Genomic DNA, 22,892 nt, shown 5'->3' with positions numbered 1-22,892 from the left:
TAGGGTATATGATTTTATGAATATATATGTACATACATATGTATGTGTGTACACATGGATATGTATATGCATCTATAGGACTCCATCTATATGTTTCTGGCCCTTAATACTCAAAGGATCAAATGTCGCATTGTGTACTTTTCTGGTCAAGTTATCGGTTAACAAGTAGAACAAAGTGACTGAGTATGGCATACAAAAGACCTACAATGTATGACACACAAACACACACACAAACCCATTGAACAAAAATTAAAGAGAAGAAGCATAACACGAGTAGGGTTTACAAATAATACAAAATGAATTACGCAAAGAATTACAATAGGGCTCAATGTTTTCGCATACAAGTTCCAAGAAAAATTAGAAAACACAATGCAGTACGGGCTTAACTGTGAGAGTGGCGTAGTAGTTCATTTTGGCATTCACTGTAGTAATAAGAGTAAATTAAATCCTTTTTATTCAAATACTCTTAGTACTGATAGTAGAGTAGATACTGACTAATAGCTCAGTTGGCGTTGCATGAGAATGAGCTTTGCGTGTAAGCGGTTACCCAACGCACAGCATTACAAATGTAGCAGTCTGTTGGGTTTTGATTTCAACGTAAAAATGGCATAGCAGTGCAAAGTATGCATAACTGAGTTATAACGCTTCATAGTGTATGTAATGTAAGTTTGAATACAGAAGTGGGCAAGGAAAATTTGAATAGAATACGGAATATACCCAGCTAATGAAGAGACATCCAGAAATAGCAGATATATACGAGTGTTCAACTTAGCAAGTCCTACGTTAACATTGCTAACGAGCACAAAAATCTACGCAAAATGATTATGCTTTAATATTTTGAAGAAAAACCCATGCTACTTATAGACGAAGAGGTCCAATCTCATAACTAACAAAGTACGCCTAAATTAAGGGCGTAAATAGAGAAAGGTGTGACACCAAGAAATTATTTGATCACAAAGTTTAAAAAGAGTACCAGACTATTAAGGCCATGTCACACCTTCGGTACATTTTTACATACAGAAATGTAATTTTTTATACATTTCATGACCATGATTTTGTTTATAAATTTGGTCCGATGTTTGTAAGTACCCGCATAAGAAGCGATAGACCCATGCAAAATGTACTCAACAAAGTGTGATTGAATTTGACATTGATCTCAGAAGAACCAGCCTATAAACTCAAATTAAAAATATTTTTATGAATTTTGAATTGCTTGTTTATAGTTTTTGGCATAATAACTTACCTTAAAAGAGAGCCTACCTGAGTTGTCAATCATACATTGTTTAATACACCTTGGATCCATGGTGAAATTATAAACAGGTGAAGTAATAAAGCAGCTTTCTCGCTCGAAATTCTCTAAGGCATATTTTCAAATAAGATAGTGCCAAGTCTTTCTTCTTTTATTACTTCGCCTGGTATAATTGCACCATGAGATATACCCATGAAAAAGTAAGTATGTCAAAATGATCAGAACGTCGAGCTGAGTCGATTTGCATTTGCTAAGCGTACGGACGGCCTTCCAATGTTTGTCACTCAAAAGCGAGGCGCCCATGAACGAACGAATAAAGATCCACCCAAGTCGGCGTGCGGTGCAGTGACTTCATTTTTTCGCCGCCATGTGAATGAAACGGAATGCATTTATTTCTGAGCAAAGGAATTTGGGGCAAAAAGGGGCTATATCTAAAGTTTGAAAGTTTTTTAAGATACTTAACTCTACATTCATGTAATTGACATTGCAAAAGGATATGGTTTCCGTGACCGCATAGTGTTCATAGTTTTGGTACAACAAAGAACGTCGAAAAGTTAATCAAGTCAAGGCATTAACTCAAAATTGGTAAACTTGCACATTCATGCTTTTAGCATAAAGGCGACGTTGTAGTAAATATTACACATAAATACATAAGTGAGAGAAAAATGGAGCGACTGCTGGCGATGGCAGTAAAAAGCACATATCGCACACCGTCTTCAAAAGAGTCACAACTCAAAATAATACGTTTGTCAGAAAATGCGGAAAGCTATTTCTTAGCACATGATAATCATATGGACAAGGGCGACCTTACCATAGGTTTTTCTTTTTAACAAATTATAACAAAAATTTGCTCCAGCTTCTGCTGAAAGGTAAATAAAAGCTCTGCGCACATTTTTAGCGCATAATCTCAAAAATGCCAGATTTTGAGTTGTGACTCTTTTGAAAACGGTGTGCGATATTTTTGGAACATCGTAAAAATTATACAGAATTTAATAGCCTCTTATAAAAAAAATCATTAATTAAAAGGTTACATTCACCACTTTAGTGGAATGTTCTCCAAAGGATACTGAAGCCCAAGTGGTGGCGAAAAAACGTATACTTATACGCGCAAAATATGGTAATGATTACATAGTAAGGCCGAGTTTCTTCAGCAATATGCATAATTAAATACTCTTAAGGACTTACATGCGTATGCATAAATATAAGCATTAATGTACGCATATTAAATGTTGTGCCTATACTTATCCATATTTATGTATGTATGTATATGCCCATTGCAGATTCAAGTATGCAGCATCAACTACACTCAGTAGAAATACGAGATTGCATTTCATTCCATCGGTTTAAGTGGCTTAATGCAAAAATCTGAATAAATATCTTATACAAGTATGCTTTGTCATATTCGAGTATTTAACGGTTAATGAGCAAACGCAATATAATACATATAAACGTACTGAAAAATTATGCATTTGAAGACGTAAATGTGTAAGTGTGTGTGCACACGAGAAACTTAAGCAATGTTTGCGTTCATAATCCGCCACGTAGAAAGCACTTTTAGTGAATAAGGAAAATAAAGCACCGGATGGAGTGCTCCGATTTGAGGTGCGTCTGCCCAGCTGGTTGATGTCCTCGTAAGGACAAAAGCTGACATCATCGCCATCCAAAAAATTCGGTGGACGGGGCAAGGCGAAAAATGTCTGCCATGTAAAGGAGCGCAAATTTGGTGTTGGCTTTGTGGTGGTGGCAGACTCCGTCCACACCACATCTAGCCACAATCCGCATCAAAGCGAGATTCTTCAAAATCTCGCTCATCTGCACCAATGCCTCGACGGAAGAGAAGGACGAGTCGTCCAAGGATAAGCGGTTGGAAGGTACATACGAGCGTTGCCCCCATCACGATATCAAAATCGTGCTTGGCGATTTCAATGGACGGAGACTTATCGACTTCGCCTTGGCCCGAAATATGTTGGTAACTAAATATTATCTACTAGGTACAATCATAAAAAGATCCAATAAATTTGCTACGTCGGTGTCTCCATATCGAAAAACGAGAAACCGATTCGATCATGCGAATCGCAGCGACTCGGAAGACTTTATTTTTGCAGTCAAGATACGCACCCGCCTCGCAACAATGGAAGGAAAGTTCAAAAGTTGCAATAGCAACAGAAGGCCTATGCAACCGCCACTCGACTCTCACACCTGCTCCCGCTTCTTCAGTAACACCGCCGAAGAAATAATAGAATTCCAGCAAGCTCGAAAAAACAACTGATGAGGAATGTCACGAAACGGCAGCGCTGCTTACAGGTACACGCTGCGATAGGGCGCTGGAATTCAAGTGTCACGGCCTAATCCACAAGAAAGGCGATACAGTAAAGACTAGGTATTCACAATACGCCAAATCTTGGAAAAGACCCGCAATAAAAGCATCGACACTCCCTTCTATTTGTCGACTTCAAAGCCATTTTCGACAGCACTAAAACGAGTTGCCTTTACGCCACCAAATCTGAATTTGGTATCCCCGCGGAACTGAGATATCTCCGAGCCATTTGCTACCAAAGCTGCAGAACTAAACTGCTCAGGCACAATACTTGAGCGTACAATTGCTGGCGTATGCCGACATCGGTATCATCGGTATCAAAAACCGCGAAGTCTGTTCTGCCTTTTCCAAATTGGACAATGAAGAAAAGCGAAGGGGTGTTATGGTAAACGAGGACAAAAGGAAGTATCTTCTGTCATCAGAAAAATAGGCAGAGCATCTTGGCCCCCATGTCACTGTTGGTTACAAGTTTTAAAAAGTAGACGACTTCGTTTATTTAGTAACCAACATTAACATATACAGTTCAGAAGTAAAGTCTTTTATCGGCGTAAAAATACCTCTACATATAAACCACTCATCATGCCCGTGTTGGTATACATATGTCGCAGAAGCATGGACAATTACAGCACCCGATGAGACGGCTCATGGAGTATTCGAGAAAAATATCGTTCGGATATGATTAACGCAGACGATGGAAGGATGAGCCATGTAGTTCGAATGGACATCGATGCTGTAGCTCTGAAAGTATTCAACTCAGAACCCGCTGGTAGTAGCAGAAGGACTTGGCTTCAATTAGCATTGCCAATTAGCATAGAAGAGATGCGACTGGCGAGCTTTGTTGAACTTGGCCAAAATCGTTGTGGCGGTTACAGCGCCCAATGAGTATAAAAGAAGATGGCCTGGCCCTGATCCTAGCAAACCCAAATTTTAGCATAAATATAAAGCAGCGATTCCGATTCAGAAGGAAATAGAGAACAGGTTAAGTTGCTGATAAGGGATCCATGTCTATCTACACTATCAGGTCCAAGATGGACTGCGGTGTAAGAAATTCCCTATTCCGTTACCAGTAGAAGTCAAGCAATTATTTTTCATGACAGCCGGGTCACGCCCTTAGCTACAACACCTACAGAAACCCAGTTAATATAAATTTCTCTTGTTTCCTGCCATTGGAAAGTAAATGGCGCCGAAGTAAAGAACAAATCAGTTTGTTTTTATGAATCTTTAGCGGTGGTTCTGGGATATCCACTCTGTGAAATACAAACAGAATTATAACTGCTCTTTCTGACAGAACCGCGGTGGAGATAGGTGGTAAGCGAGCCTTGGCCTGACTGTAGCAGAAGAACAGTGTAACTGAACTGAACTGGTCAAAGCAACATCGCAAAAAAATTTAGAAAAAGGGGTTTTTCTTAACAGCGGTCGCCCCTCGGCAGGCAATGGCAAACCTCCGAGTTTATTTGTGCCATGGAAAACAGCTTCTCATAAAAATACAATCGCCGTTCGGAGTCGGCGTAAAACTGTAGGTCCCTCCGCTTTGTGTGACAACATCAAGGCGCACGCCACAAATCGGAGGAGAAGCTCGGCCAAACACTAACATATGTGTAGGCGCCAATCTATTATTATTATTGAAGGGCCCAAACCTATAATAGATTTCGGTTCTAAACAAAAAGAAGAAGCACTCCAGGGTAATACTGAATTAACCCACGCGTAAGTCAAATTTTCCTTAGTGTTCTTATACAGAGTTGTATTAATTTGGGTCTTCTTGCCTTCTACGGCTTATCCCCTTCAATTATTTCAGTTGGCGGTGGCACTTTAATAGTGCCATTGGTCGCCACAACTTTACCGCAGCTTGATTTGTTGCTAAATTCATGCATATTTCATTATTTTCCCTCCTTTTTTTGCTTACTCGCTTTCACTTACTTGTCTCATTTGCATATGCAAAAGTTTGTCTCTTTACCGAAACCCCCATTTTCTTTTGATTTATATTTCCTTTTATTACTTTGAATTGCTTTAAGTCCCCAGTTGATGTAGTACTTATGTATTTTGCTAGTTATTGCAGTATACCTTTGCTGGCTGTTGTCACTGATTTCCCAGCAGGTAACGATGATGTTTGCATTTCCCTATATCCATGTCTATTGATGCCAATGTCCATGTCTATTGGTGCCAAGAAAATTTGTGAATGTGATTTAATACATTTATATGACTAGTATATATTATTAAAACTGAGTACTCTTCTTCGTTAGCTAGTTTAAAAAAATTTTCAGTCTACATGAAATTCTTGCGTATTTGTTGGTAGCAGCATTAGCCAGTGATTAGCGAAGTATGTAACTGGCGCTTTTAGCACCATGCGATGCTGGCAACAGAGGAAGAGGATGGAAAGGCCAGGTGGAGAAGGACTTAGCTTCAGTAAGCATTTAAAATTGGTGTCAGTTGGCACACAAGAGAAATAGTTGGCGTACTTCGGTAGACTCGGCCAATCAAGAAGAAGAATAAGTGCCAAAAGTGCTGTAGGCTTTTTCTACACTTTTACAAATTTAGTTTTAGTCCTTATTCTCAACAGAATATACAGATGATAGAACAAGTTTTTTGCAACAGCTGACGCCTCGATAGGCAACGTCAAATATTTCCCAAGTCGCCCCTCTCTCTTAGCAAAGTTACGACAGTTATTCACGAGTTCTAAGTGCGAAAAGATCCTTTCATTATGTTCCACTTGGCCTAGGCCAATAGTATTTTCGAAACCGCTGTATTTCTATGCGTAAAAAATCGTTCAGCCTGTCATTCCGGTAGCCATCATTAATGAGATCACGCCTATAGATATTGCTTAGAGTCGCATTGATGAAATCGCAGGAAAAATAATGAATCTTTCTTAAGTCCCGTTTGGTCTCGAACTTCGAAGAGAGTTCCGTCCTAATTCTAGAGGAGTAACAGGTTGTGTTTAAATTCCGTTCACATCTACCATGGAGAAAGTGGCTTGCTAAGGACTGCGCCGAAAAAATTGACCGTCATACCTTTTTCGCATAGATCTACTGAAATACTAAAACATTTTTTTTTTTTTTAATGTCAGAAAATAGTCACTAATTTAACGTGAAATATGCAAGAAAATCGGAGTAATGAGAAAATTGATTTTTAAAATTTTCAGAAGCATCCTGATTGGTCTTTCAAAAATTTATTCGAAAGGTGGAATTTACCGCAAAAAAAGGCTTATGGGTTGTTAAACGTTTCAAAGCCGACCTATCCAAACATTTCAAGAAGGAAATCGGCAAGTAAGGTAAACTTCTTAGCAGCATTTTGGCCTGGAACTAATATAAAAAACAAGACTGAAGGTTTACAAGAGTACAAAAGTTCCAGAAAGCAAACTTTGTCAAGAAGGATACCGTAATTTTTATTTTGTATTCGTATATTTCGTATACTGAACGGCGAAAAGTACCACTAGGAGATTTTTTCCAACAAATTTAGCAGAAAAACTGAAAGCAAAAAAAGTGACAAAAACTCCAAGGTAATATTTGCTTGGCAGCTCTTCCGTACTTGTGGCAAAAACGTAGGAAGTAATGTTTGCACTGCCCAGTTTCCATACGCATTGTAGCCCTTCCGGCCATGAGCTTCGGAACAGCCACGTTCTAAACTTTTACTGTGAACAGATCAAAAAATCACCAATAGCTTTCTCAAAATATGAATGTTGGCCTCAACAACGCTTTCCCATTTCTAATTCATGTGCGTATTCAATAAATATATATCTACATATGTATGTATGTGTGCACATAATGGGATATCTTTACATAAAATTCCATCTTAATCCTCATACTAATGTACCCTCATTCAACGTCATTCCGAAAACATATTTGCAATAACTGTCTCTCGGTTTGCCGTCGCCCATAGTGCAGTGGCTAGCCTACTACGCATTGTACGACTGGCTATTATCGACATGCATTAGTCAATGCCAGCAAAACCAATAATCGACGTGATTTTGTTGCACTCAGTCACTGGACACTCACTCTACACTCATTCTAAATACGTTTGGCAAAAGACTTTTTAGAGGATAGCTATGTACTGATTTCCTCACTGTTGTATGTACGTATTTTATAGTCTTCACATCATTATGGCCAAACTTTGCACAAATATGCAGGTTTCGACAGATAACTAAGTGCCACCTGCCACTGGCAGTAACAATAACTCTGTGAAAATCATCAATGTTCCATGGATAATTGACAATAACAAATGTATAGGATGTGTCCAAAAGATTGAGCTTGGGCTGACTTTGGAGATTGTAGAACAAGTGACTGAATATACATACATATGTTTAGTACTTACATACTTATATGCTAAAGCAAGTTTCGTTATTGTTGACTTCCTGTTTCTCCCCAAAGATGGTAAGTATATTGTGTTAGTAGTTATTTACTTATAGTTATACTATGCGGGTATGTTTACACATATGTATGTACTTGTCCGTACACATGTCTTTTTGGACTTGAGTATTTCTTAAATGCTACGCCATGTTACACGCATTTTTAATGATTTGCGATGAACAGTTTGCTGTCCCTACTGATCTTTTGTTGTTATTGCTTGTCATTGTTGTTTTGATTTCTGTCACTTAAGCTATTGGTGCTGAGTTGTTTTTTTTTCTTTTAGGAGCTATCGATATTGCATAAACAATATACTGATACCCAGTCTGATAGCTGATATTGATAGTCGCGCTTAAGATGTTTTTTGTACATTGAAAGTAGATTAGAAATTTGAGAGCACATCGGTTTATTCGGCACAATTTTAGCTCCCTGAAGTTCTTATTTAATGGCAATTTAAATAATAAAAATTTTCTGCTCTGTAAATTTTGCTAAAAACATGTATGTAAATATTTAGTAGTCATCTCTTCAGATAAAGTCAGCAGTCCACTATCAATATCTGTGGAACCCAAAAACCGTATATACTTTTATCTTATGCCATAATTTAGTGCTTATTAAATGTTATCGACTAATCCTACAAAGAATGAAATCGGACATTGCTTAGGAGCTGAACTCGGCATTGATGATGGGCAGCGTTTACGCCGAATTTCCACCAGGCATTTAAATGACAATAAATATTATAAGCCATTTAAAAAATGCCATGTGGAACTGGATTTTTAATGCCCAGCATTGTTATTAAAAATATTTTCATTTCATACCTAGTGGACATTCAGCATTAGTTACTACGGAAAATCTAATTCCATCACTAAGAACTACTTCGTCCCTAATTACATACGTTTAATAAAGTGATCAGCCCGGATCTAAATCCTATAAAGAACCTTTGGCAATTTGATGTCAACAAAAAAAAAAAACCAAATTTCGTATGAAATAATACTGAGGATATGCTTTGATTTATATACACTTGCGGTCAGCTGATTAAGTAAAGTGAAATTTTGAGCAGTTTTGATCATTTAATGTTTATAATATTTTTATAAAAGTCTAGCACGTTAAAACACCATAAAAACATGCATTTCAAACTTCGTACAAAAAATATAAAAATTCAACAAACTTTAAAAGTTGCACCCAAAAATGTCAAACTTTTTATTCATAACCTTTAGAATAATTTTAGGTATGTATGTATACAGTTTCATAGTCCATTAAATTTTAGTAGGCTAACGGGCGAATTTCCAGAAGCTAGGAAATCGCGTTGATTTTTAATAACTAATTTGACTGACGGTGTTATGCTCGACAATTACTTCTTGCAGAGAGAAGCAGACTTTTCCGAAAAGAAAAATATTGATTTTTAAGAATTCTATACCATTTATACGAAGCTTTTTTTCCCCAAATAAAATACATGGAAAACTTTGAGCGCTTTGAGTGACCTCTAAATATTTTTTGATTTCAAAGTAAAAAAATAGGGATATATTTTTTTCGGTGCAGGACAATCTTAGGAAGCGAGAGCATAAAAATAAATTCCGATTTTCCGATAATTTTCACATGCATTTTTGGACCACCCTAGTGTACATACATACAAAATTCATATTAAACTGAACACATTCCTCCTTTACTAAGTGATACAAATACATTTTTGAAAGTGAAAACTGATTATTTTTTCAATTACCATAGTTTACATGTTTCCACTGGGACATGTTACTAGTATGTATTAATGCAAATCTCCTAGCTCGAATTCGGTACATACGAGTACGTACTATGTACATAAGTAAATACTTTCGAAACAACGCAGGCGAAATTATCCTGTGCGGCGGTGCATTCAAATCACTTGTGTTGCTGATTATTGACACATGCATACTTGGTCTGGAAAACATGTTTGTGCGTGCATTATGCCTAAGCATACCTACATACATATGCATGTAGTTATATATGTATGTAAAATTAGGTACCTACGATGGATTAAAATTATGTGTGTTGGATGTATGCTTTTCACGGCATCTAACGTTGTGTTGTTAATACGAGGATATACTTTTTGTTTTGCATTTTTTTTTCGTTTTTGCTATTGTCAGAGTTAATTACAGTTCGTTGCATTTGAATTGTATACAACAATTTTGTCAACCATAGCTTATTTGCGTTATGCTCTCGTTTGTTTACAAGTGTTATTTAGCGAAGCGAAATACGCCATCGAGTGGGAGGAAAAATTGAGTAAAGTGTAAATTATGAATTGTGAGCTGTGGAGCACAGAGCAATGAGTAAGTATGTTGTACCTACGTATAGTGTAGTGAGCTGAACGGCATTGGCAGGGATTTTATAAATGTAATTTTAAAGGATATTTTGTAGAAGCATTCGAATTGGATGTTAGCTACTGAAAATTATAGTACATATACTGTATATAGTCGAAATAGTTATAGCCGCACCACATTTTGGCAAGTTTTTACATATTATTATTGTTGTTATTTAATTTTAGTTATTTTTTTTATAAAAATAAAGTTCATTCTTTAACAAAGTTCCGAGTTTTAAATTAAAATTAATGCAAAATTAAAAAAAGAAAATTCAACAAACTTTCGTAAAAATTTCTAGCTTTTTCAATTAGATTCCCAAAAAGATTCTGAGTATGCAGTTTTGTAGCCCATTGAATTCTAGTAGAAAAAAAGTACAAGTTTGGCTAAAAATTACGGTTGTTTTTCGCTTTTTTTGTCCCATTCGTTTCCATGTAACGAATACACACAATTTATTTTTGTATGGAAGAAAACCGTAACTGAAACCTGTAGCGCCGTCTTAGCATCCCTATGCACAACTGTAGGGTTATTAACACAGAGCCAACACATTGGGCAACAATGCAAGTTCTCCTACTTATAAACAACGAAAGCTTGGACGCACTCGTAAAAACCCTATATAAAGTGAACTACGGCCTCGGAAAGATTTCACTCAAAGCTAACAAAACGGACACCGAAGTCTTATTAAACCTGACGGCCTGTGTGGAGGCCGACGACCCACCAAGCGACAAAGAGAGCTGAGTGGGTACACCTCATCCAGCTCGAAAGCACGCGAGGCTTTAAGGAGGCTGTATGAAGAGCGTGAGCTTCTCATTGACGACGAAGCCCACACGACGGTAGCCGAGAGCCGAGATTCGGGTGATAAGGCTTGATTTGGCAATTTTTATTGTTGATGGTGTTGATAATTTTCTCCATATAAAAGAAATTGTTAAACATACTTTGTATGGAAAAGCTGTGTGGTCCTGTCAGCAAAAAAAATTTTAAAAATCAACCCAATTTTTCAGCAGCTTATGCTTGCACTTTATAGTATTAAAATTTAATGGGCTGCAAAACCTAAAGCTTCTGGGGATGACCATAAATATTTTCAATGTGTTCATGTTACGCCACTTTTCCGCAATATTAGAATTTCGAAATCGAAAAATTGATTTGTTCGCTCCATCCTAATATGCGTTAGATATTCGTTTACAAATTCACACATTTAACAGGGGAACTAAATTGACAAGCCTCAAACTCGCAGATGCCTTAGAATGTATGTTCTGAATGTTATGTAGATGGAACAAGCAGATGCAAGAACACGAACAAATATTTGTATAATCTATGCTATGTTAATGAGGGTAAACCAAAGTGCATATGCTCGCAAGTGTGCATTTAAATGCACGTATGTTTGTGCATATTAGGCATATATGTCCTATGCCTGTCAACATTGACCTAAGGCGAAACGTTCCACCGCAAAGCGAGGAAACAAATTCAAGATATAAAACAAAATCGCTGTGGCAATTGAATGTGCTTGTTTATAGGCACGCCTTTTCAAATTTACATATGTATATCTGGCTATATAAACATACATTTGCATATACGCACATATGTATATTTGAAAGCTGAGGGTTCTTAGAGAATGTTAGATGCACATAAATGTGGATTTGGCGATGGTCCTCTGCAATAACGACACAATTCAAAATTCAAAAACCAAAAACTGTTACTACTGTTAAGTGGCTGATGTCTCTAATCCTTGTGGAATCCATATCTAATCTTTTGTACTTACTTTAGTAGTCCCTACTGCTAACTTTAGTAAGCGATGGAAATAGATGAGACAAGGATTAGAGACAAGAGCCACTTAAGAGTAGTAACAGTTTTTGGTTTTTGAATTTTGAATTGTGTCGTTATTGCACAGCACCATCGATGTATGCTGCGAAATTTAACCGGCGTGAAAAGTAGCTATTCACTTTTACAGAGTTTAGTCAGTTGTTTAAGTTGACTTGGTTTAAAAGACTTGTGGAAATTAGCATTTTAATATGTAATGCGACGTACATGCCCACTGGCAAGAATTCAAGCAAACATTTCAAGGAAATTTTCTTTTAAATCTCTTTAATTGAAAATTGAAAAAATGTGTGTCAAATACATAAGAAAAAGTTACGGTGAAATGATTTACAATTAATTAATATTTAAGGGAGGAGTGCCTATTGAGCTTCTCATTAAGACTCGAGTAAGTTGAAGATTTTAGAAGAGAAAAAAACTGAAGTTGCTCATACGCCCTGTTGGTGCACTCATGCTTGCACGCAAAGATTAATTGGAAGTAATTTTCATTTAATATTTGAACAATCTGATACAGGCTAAAAAGCTTAAAGGCTTAAACACTTCATAGCTTTTAAATGTAAATTATTAAATATTAGGAAAAAAGTACTCTAAAGTCTAAAGCGCATCGTATTACACCTCTTTCCTCTACAACTACAACGAATAATTTTTTTCACTTGTTTTCATTTGAATGTACATACATACATACATACATATGTAGAGATGGAAAGACAAAATTGCTTGATATTATTCAACACTCGTAGCTGTTTACTAAATTATGAATCAATGGTAGTTTAGGCAAAGTAAGTAATGTATAGGCGCCCATGATATTCTAATCCGGGTTTGAGGTTTCTGTCGACGGGCCTGTCTACGTCCAGACCTACGTAAACGATGTGGCCTGCCTCATTACAGGCCCTTCTTTAAAGACCCACGCAATCGATTGTTGTCAAGTTTCGGGTTCATTTGCATAGATCCATGACTCATCGCCCGTCGATGCAATTTAATTTATTGCCACTAATCGACACGAGCTTCTTTTTTTTCAGCAATTGTCAGTGCTTATCTGCTTATTTGTTGTAGTATTTATGATGATTTTCTCTATTTCTAAATACCTACATAAATCCGATATCTCAACTTGCTCAGTAATTGAGTGCTGGATTGTTACGTAGTTCGCAATCAATTAAATTAGTCAAGCCGGTAACAGTTAACCAATGGGTTTGCTAATTTCTTAATTTACTTACAACGACTACGCTTTAAACTAAAATCTTGTTACAATATAAAATGCATTCTAATATTTTTCCAACCACCAGCATCAAAAACCACAAACAAATGCAATTTTAGTTGCAAAACTTAAACCAAATTACAAAGAATATGTACTTGCAAACGTAACCAGAATGATCTGTATGTAACTGCAACTGGCAGGTGAATGAATTAAAAATCATGGGTGACCACTGAAGAAATGAGTGAATAAATAAATGGAAATAGAAAGCAAAATTTTCAATTACCACTGGCAAAGCGACATGCAAAAATAAAAACAAAATCTGAATTCACTGTAACGGAAAGCAATCCTTAGGAAAAGTGTGTTAAATAGGTAGCCGCGCAAACATATTTTGTACTTTCAGAATATATGTATGAGTCCGAACGGATTGCTATACATGTACATACATGTATATAAATCCTTTAGGGCTCTTTTGTGATCTAAATTATGAGTCGGCACTTTATTTTTTACAATACAAATTCAGAATATTTATCTAATGATGATAGCGGCAAATGGATTTACGAGAAGATTTTTCAAGACAGAAATGCATCCGGATCGCTGTAAGAGAAAATTTTTTCTAATTTAGATATTGCTCGGACCCGGGATCGAACCCTGGGCTTACGGAATAGCGGTGCGAACTTTTAACAAACCACTCAGCCATAGCGACCGATTTCGATTCAAAGTCAATTAAAATATGTGAGTTCATTAATGCAAATTGTGTTTATATTCGAACGTAAAAATACCAGCTGCAATTGATGATTAAAATAATTAAGTCTATCAATTTAGTGGTTGCGCAACATTATCACCTATATATCGAGCTTAAATAAAACATACATACCATGGTGAAATAAATATAAGGTGATGCCACTTACATAACCTCACTTTTTCTGCATGCCAATTGCGACCATGTATTTTGGGGTAGTAGAAAAAGGGGAAAAAGATAAGGATTATCTTTACTACTTTTTGGATACTATTTCCAATACATACATACATCAGTGGACCCCACACCGGTTAAATGACTCTTGCATCAATAAAATATTTTTTCTGTAATCCAGTGTAATTACGGTTAAATTTTTTCGCTGAAAAGAAATTATTATTACTTAATTTTTATTTTTTTGATCAATTATATTGATTTCAATAATTATTATTCAGTTATATTTTTCTACCTTAAAATTATTATTGGTAAAACTGAAAGGCCACACGGTCGTACCACACACATATGATGATGGTTAAAACTTAAAAAAAATACGGACTATTTTCCGTCTTTCATTTATTCATATTAAAACAAAGTAAATTATACCATTATCTTGATTTAATTATTCTTAAATTCTACTAAAAATAACATATTAGCCCGTATGGTTTTTTATTATTTTTTTATTGTAGTTGTTCCTTAAGTTCTGAAGTACATGTATATGCGTACTTAGTTTTTAAATATTTTAACTTTAAAGGAAATTTTATTACCTTTATTTTCGTTAACATTTTAAAATTACATTACTGAATTCTATCAGTTAAAATTATAAAATAGTTATGCGTTTAATTTGTTAGACCAAAGTGCACTAACGTAGCCAACCGAAGCACTGCTCCAATAATCAGTTGGATATATACAGTATATATTTTAACAAAAATTTACTTACAAAATCACAATTATTGGAACTTATTGCTTAGATTTCCCAATGAATTTGAAACGAAAAGTCAAAGCAAAAGCGAAACAAAGAAACAGTTACTACGTTTATACGTAAGCTATTTGCAAATAAAAATGTTTATTCGATGGTGAAAAATTCTTTTTTAATATTGCCTGATATAAAAAAAGGCAATAATATCGAAAATTAAAATAAAATTAAAAATGGCAACGTTTCGATTATTAAAAGGCAAAAGACGACGATCGAAAAAGAAAATAAACCCAAGAATGGCGGCGTCTTGCGCTTATTTGCAAATAGTACCACTAATCTATTCCTATTTGCGTGATTTAGTTATTTGCAAATAAAAAATTAGCACAGCGTTTATTCCGCAGTTTACCATTTTGCAAATTGTTATTTGCAAATAATACGTGCGAATAAACGTAGTAAGTGATACCTACGCATACTTTTTTCACAAAATTGTCTGCTCCATTTTTGTTCCATTTTGCCCAGAAATGAAATGGGAATGCATAGAGTAGGCATTACTGTAACGCTGGTATGCCGAAATTGCCAAAATTACAAACAACCACCCCGTAAGTGACAACACCTTATTATTATTTCACCATGATACGTACTATATACATATATAGTACGCATTATTTAATATTCGAGTTTTTGTTGTAGTTGCATTTGTTATAGAGTTCATTAAGTGATAAATTTCGATTACAGGAAGGATTAGGAACAACAACAATCAGGACAACACTGCTTGTGTAACACCACAAATACAGCTCAATTTGCGCAAAATAAGCGAATACAAACATGCATGTATGTATGTATGTATGTGTTTACAAGTAATTATATGTATAATCAATCGCAATTGTATGACTGGTTAATAACTGACATTGTGAAAACTGCGTGCTATGTAAAAAATTTAATTTATAAAGTAAAGCCCTATATATTTACGTATATATGTACATATTTAAAATTATATACATACCATATATGTGTGTACATATTAGAGGGCTGCATGAATTCATTCAAAACGGCTTATGAATTATTCATATACAAAACGATTGAATGATTTTGGCTTTTCATTTATTCGTTCACATTCTTCCATTTGAAGATAGAAAATTTAAAACAAAATGAATATTCGTAACTTACAAAACTCCAAACGCTGAGTATTTTTTATATGAAGTAGAATATTCAAATCAACTTTGCTCTGTTTGGCTAGAAGTTTAAATGACTTCATGCAGCCCTCTAGTACATATATGTATGTATTAGGGCAATTAAGTGTGAATTACATACAGAGTAAATATAAGCTTAGATTGCTGGCCATTACAAATTTGGTTATCAAAGTCAATGAAGTGTGGTGTGAGATAACTGTAAGCCACAGACAGCAAGTAAACTAGTGCTACGCTTCTACGAAATAGTTCATTTGGACCACTTTAACCGCGTGGATACATGGCGTATGAGTAATATAATTTCCTGCAAACAAAACAGAAACTAGAGACCGTAATCATTATAAGAAAAATAATTTAAATCAGCATTTAGTCATTATTTTAAGATTTTTATTTTTTCGGTTTATACATTTAAATCTAAAATGTACTTAGAAATATTTTTCTTAATATAACGGAGTTGAAAAAGTAAAATATCTCCACATGAGTTTGGGTTTTAATTCATCTTGCTTCACGAATTCCATCAAAAGTTGAATGCTCTTTGCTCTAATTTTCGTTTAGCAGACCTCCAGCTGATAGGTAGAATATTATTCTTCAATTTTAGTAAATTATTTATTAAAACGAACATTTAACTGCCATTAAAATTTCGCTAAAATACTTAAACACGCCACGCTAAGTGCCAAAACTTTCACCTGGCGCTAATTTGCCAAACAACTGTAGGATACTCGAAAGCGTAAATAAATTTTCACTGGTCAAAGATGAAATAAAATTTTAACAAATTCAACCACAAACAATTACTTCAAGCAACGAAATATGTTTGTCTGCAAAATAGCCATAAAACCCAACAAAGTGGCAAACCGTGAAATAAAATCCCATGTAATTAAAATTGTATGCTAAATGTAAGCAAAAAGCAACAATAGCAAAAAGGTAAGGGCAGCAACGTAAAAGTATACGCAGCACAATACTAAAAACCCCACAACAGCAACAAGTAAACAAGCAGAAATAACAACAATAGAACAGGCAACAACGGAAATCCGCAAAATTTAACAAAACCAAAACTAAATCCGCTCTCAAACTGAAATATCTGAGGGGGGGCCGAAATGTAGTTTAGTGACAGCTTCAGCTGGACGCGCAACCCACTACAAAATGACGGATCACGGTTGAAAGTTTGCATTTACTTTAGTTAGTTTAGCTTTATTGTTAAATACGAGTACGCTGGCTAGGAATTGTGGCAAGTTTATGGATGCTTGCGATTTTAGAGTTGCCACAAGCTGCCTTAAAGTTAACACTTTGTCATGCGGTTAGCTACAACCGCTTTTCACGTTCAGCTTTTTAGCTTTTTAGCTTTACTTGACATGTATGACGTAATTTTAATTAGTCAAAACGAGGAAGGAAATCGCTTCATACCTTTCTTGAATAAAATAAAAAGTAACTCGAACCTTTTATTTATTATATTTGGAATCAATTGGTTGGGAGCTATACATTATACTAAATTAATCTTAAGTATTCTCACTCTGAACTTATGATAAGCAAACGAAATACACAATAGAGGGCTGCATGAATTCATTCAAAACGGCTTATGAACTATTCATATACAAAACGAATGAATGATTTTTGCTTTACATTTTTTGAATTTTAGTGAATACCTGCTCTGGTATATAAACAAAATGGATATTCATAACTTACGATATTCCAAACGCTGAGTGTTTTTTATGTGAAGTGGAATATTCAAATCAACTGTACTCTGTTTGGCTAGAAGTTTGAATGAATTCATGCAGCCCTCTAGTACACAATCTTACGGCCACCTTTTGATGGTTAAAATATTTGCAATTGAATGGTTGATGAATGTCGTTTGTAGAAGGAGCAAAGTATGATATTGTAAAGTCATTGAATCTGATCAGCTCTCTGAATTATGCTGACGTCGATGCTTTTCTCATCGATTAGAATTGACACATATTGAGTGCCGCAGATTAATCCATACGCACCTTCCCTGAGTCAGAGTCGCCGTTTTCGATATTGCGATCCCTCAAAAACTGGCTCGCTTCGTCAATATCTGCCATGTTGTCTACATCAAATGTGGATTTCGGTCACCGCTTTTGACAAGGCCTTGAGAGACTTTTCGCAAGTCGTCAACCAGGGCTGCCACTTTTTTTTACCAAAATCGATAGACTAAATTTGGGTTGGTAAAAGCGTAATTTTTTTCATCTTAGTACATTTTTGTTAAAGTATTTTGTTTATAAAGCAAATAAAACTTTCCATTCCCACTTTATTTTCCGCAGTGTTATATTTATATTATAAATTGCTTTCCAAAAGTGTAGTCCATTTTATTGCATTAAATTTTTAACGCTTTTGTGCACACTTTTTATATACATTGAGCCGTAAGCCCTGGCAGCTAGTGCTCCTTTTTCTGTGTAATAATAATTGTATTATTATTATACCTTTCATGAGCATGAAATGGTATTATAACTTTGGTCCGATGTTTGTAAGTACCAGAACAAAAAGAGATAGACCCATTAAAATGTATACTTATATGATCAGAACGTCGAACTGAGTTGATTTATCCATGTCCGTCTGTCCGTCTGTCCGTCTGTCTGTCTGTTTGTATGCAATCTAGTCTCTCAGTTTTCGAGATATCCGGATCAAATTTGGTAGGTGGGTGTATTTTTATAATGTATTAATCATTTGTCGGAACCGGAAGAATCGGACCACTATAACATATAGCTCCCATACAACTGATTGTTCAGATATGAGATTTTTCGTTATAACTTCTCCATTTATGCAGCTACGAACATGAAATTTTGCAGCACTTGCACCCATTATCAACAGAATGCTTACAGTGAAAATTACAAAGATCGGGTCACTATAACCTATAGCTCCCATACAACTGATTGTTCAGATATAAAATTTTCCGTTATAACTCCTCCATTTATAAAGCTGGGAACAGGAAATTCCGCACTGTTTTCAATAATTATCAACAGAAGACTTAGAATGAAAATAACGAAGATCGGGTCACTATAACCTGCAGCCCCCATACAACTGATTGTTCAGATATGAGGTCTTTTATCATATCTCCTCCATTTATGCAGCTAGGAACATGAAATTTCGCACCATTTTCACTCATTATTAACAGAATACTTACAGTGGAAATAACAAGGATCAAGTGACTATAACATATATGTATCTTCCATATATCTGATTGTTCAGATATGGGATTTTACTGTTAAACTCCTTTATTTGAACGGCTAAAGCTATTGAAACAGCTACGATAAATTTCGTAAGATATTTCATAAATAATAATACAAAGTCTACTGAGAAAATCGTCAAAATCTATGCTGTATAAGCTTTATCTCCTATAGCACTGATTGTTCAGATACCAGTTTTTGCGATATATCTCCTTTATGTAGGAAACTAAACCCAATAAATTGTGTTACCGGTTTACATACCGATCGCATAGCAGTGAAAATCACTTAGATTGGTGCCATATAAAGTATATCTTCCATACCTCTGATTGTTTAGATGCGATTTTTTAAATAAGTATGTAACTCCTCTATCGATGTATGCAGATGTATTCAAAATCAGTAATCTGTCAAACTGAAATTTGCAGATGTTCATGAAAGGTATGAAGCCTTCGGCATAGCCGAAGACAGCGCTGCTCTTACTTGTTTTTCATTTAATAAACAAATAAAATTTGTATATACATGCATACGTAAATTAAAAGAAATTTACAGTTATGTAGTTACACACTATGATTATTCGCAAAAACAAGAATTGAACAAATCAACGCCAGCTTTTAGAAATGGTAATTGCTAAATGAAAAAAAACACACACACACAAAAGACCGGCGGCAAATCAAAAAAAAAAAAAAATCAATAGAAATTTTACGCTGCACATTGTTGGTTATACTAAAAATTCCATGGGCTATAAAACTGCATAAGCAAAAGTTCTAAAAATTGAGAGTAAAAACTTCCAAATTTAAATAAAATAAATAAATTTAAACACATTATCAGATAACCTGATCAACAGACAGGTGTGAACACCCACAATACTTAATTTTTTTAATAAGTTGCAGAGCAAAGCTACCTTGCATTGACAGTAAAAAGAAATTGAAAGTGTCAAAATAGGTATTTGCAAAAAATAAAATTATCCATAAAAATATTTAGAAATTAAAGTACAGACTTTTTAAATGCAAAACTCTTAAAGGAGCGCAGGCTCTACCTATGGTTTCTTCTACACTTTATCTTAGAATTATCGGTAGTATCCGAAAATACCATACGATTTAGTAAAAATCGAATGGCCCACACTAATGTACATATACACCGTGCCAAAAAAAAAATAAACACATTACCTCTCATATTAGCAAAAGCAAGCCTATAAACAGATGTATAAATGTAACAATCTTAAAAAACATAACTTAAAATTTAAATTTGGATCATCTGAAATAATTACCTTCTTTCCAGTCATCCACAGTCCATGATTGGTGGGGTTTGTCCCTGGCTCTGGCCAAAAGAAGTTTCTTTCTGCAGGTCGGTGGCAAATAATCCCAATTAGTTAAGCCTACAGTGCTAGTGCTAATTTTTATCGAGTGAGGATCTTCGAGTTTCTTCTCAGTTATCTCGCATCTTTTCTTCAAACATAGTTCCAAACTCCGATCCTCACGCACAGTAGTTTTTTCTTTCTCTCTTCTTTCTTTTTTGTTTGAATTTTTTTGGTGAGCTTGAACTAAAAAAAAAACGACCTACTGAGCTTAGTTAAATCCACGTTTATCTTGGAGTTCAAACTGTAGCTTTACTTTAAATAATTCACTTATAAATGGCTTATCGTTTGCTAAAATTTTAAAACTACTTAGTCTTAATGTGGACTCAGGCAAGAGGTATTTGAAAAATTTGATTTGATGTTATTGTTCTGATTCTGTAGTTTGGGAACTTTGTTGCAAAGTATATGAAAAGTTCGTGCATCTGAAATTGTGACTCACCTTTAAGAAAGATCCAAATCAAACAAAAGACAACTTATTTTCTGTCCTACTCTCATATGCATACAAAGTACAAAAATATCTATAGTTATATGCGCACGATTAGAAAATCAACATTGCAATGAATCCAATTCATATTGCATTTCCATGTCTAGATATGCATGCAATCGATTGAATTGTTACGCAGCTCTATTTGCCGACTGCAAATTAAGTATGTTTTCTTTACATAAGCACAAAAGCGCATACACATCCAGAAACAAATTGGAAAAGTTTTAAAATATTTCTATTTCATAAAAATGTAAATGAGACAACGATAAAGTGAAAGTGGCTTGGAAACAGATGCAATTGGCAATATAAAACCACAGGTGCAATAAAATGTGATTGCTTTTTTACGCATGCACTGACTGACATTTTTATGAAGGAAGTATGTTTGCATGGTTGCTGTTGCATTTACACGCAAAACTGATAGATGTATATACATGCATGTAGTGTTTAGTATGTATGTATGCTTACAAATCTTGAGTGTGTAGGTGGGTTATTCTACATAGAATAATAACTACGTACATAAGATACGTAGGAGATCAATAATACGTTAATTTCTTTTTATTTAAACAGAGTTACACGTTCGCAGAAGCCAAAATGGTAATGGAAATTGTAATGGTACTGGTACTGGTAATGGTAATGGTAATGGTAATGGTAATTTAAATGGTACTGCTTCTGGTGATGGTAATGGTAATAGAAATGGCCATGGAACTGGTAATGGTAATAGTAACGGTAACGGTAATGGCAATAATAATGACAGTGGTAATGGTAATGTAAAGGTTAATTTTAATGGAAATAATAACGGTAATGGCAATAGCAATGGTAGTGGGAATGATTATGATACTGGTAATGGTAATGCAAATTTCAATGGTAATAGTAAATGTTATGATAATAGTAACTGTAGTGGCAATGGTAATGGTAATGGGAGTGGAAATTATAATGGTACTGGTTATGATATTGCTCATGGTAATAGTAATGATAATCGCAATGGTAATGGTAATGAAAATGATAATAGTAATGGTAATGCTTATGCTAATCATTAGCGGTAATGGGAGCGGAAATGGTTGAATGCTGTCGTCTGTCTTGGAGAAAATTCAAATCTCAAACGTAACTTAGATAATTACTTTTAATGAAAAACGGTATTTGTTTGCTGAGTTTCTAAAAGACTATCTAACCATCAAAGAACAATAAATTTATATGCGTGTGTATGTACTTAAATACTACGACGCTACAACACTCATCAGCGGTTCAGCTCAATAAGTGACTACATACGTACATATTTATGTTATCATTTACAAATTTCTTCGCTGCGTCAAAAATCATTTACAGCAAAATTCACAAAAGCAATTTAAGTGAAAAATGATTTTAATTTTTTGAATTTAAATCATTTTTCACTTAAATAGCTTTCGTAAAATTGGCTGCTAATATCCAAAATTTTTCTTCAAACAATTTCATACGCTCGAAGGCATTGTTATTGAAGTTCTTAACGCTTGTAACTATAACTGTAAAAAGCTAATGGATGCCTCACTTCATTTTAAGTAAAAGCTTTTGGTGTGTATTTATTTAACTACTTAAATAAAAGTACGTGCCAACGCTTCTTTTCAAGCATAATTCAGAAAAGCAGGCAAGAAAAAATTACGACGTCACAAAAGTACTTGTCATACATACATACATACATATCTAGCTACACGACAGTTGTCACATCCATGCAAAACAATGTTAAAATGTTGTCAATAAACCAGCAGGCATGTTTCAAAAACAAACAAAAGTTACAAACGAGTAAATGAATGAATAAAATATAAATTTAGCAGTTACTC

At 34.9% G+C, this 22,892-nt stretch overlaps 1 protein-coding gene across 1 annotated transcript in view; it reads left to right on the top strand.

The window, feature by feature from the left end:
* Positions 1 to 22,118, top strand: part of LOC118740224 (N66 matrix protein-like) — a 29,435-nt gene extending 7,317 nt beyond the window's left edge. The window contains exon 2 of the mRNA XM_036471721.1: positions 21,665 to 22,118. Within this exon, the coding sequence (XP_036327614.1) occupies positions 21,665 to 22,118 (454 nt within the window). The remainder of the gene's footprint in view (positions 1 to 21,664) is intronic.
* Positions 22,119 to 22,892: the final 774 nt, after the last annotated feature.

Source organism: Rhagoletis pomonella, unplaced genomic scaffold (assembly GCF_013731165.1).
Source record: "Rhagoletis pomonella isolate Grant_MI unplaced genomic scaffold, Rhpom_1.0 Rhpom_scaffold_00005, whole genome shotgun sequence".
Classification (NCBI taxonomy): domain Eukaryota; kingdom Metazoa; phylum Arthropoda; class Insecta; order Diptera; family Tephritidae; genus Rhagoletis; species Rhagoletis pomonella.
The sequence above is the reverse complement of the archived record's forward strand: the minus strand, read 5'-3'. Positions and strand labels throughout refer to the sequence as shown.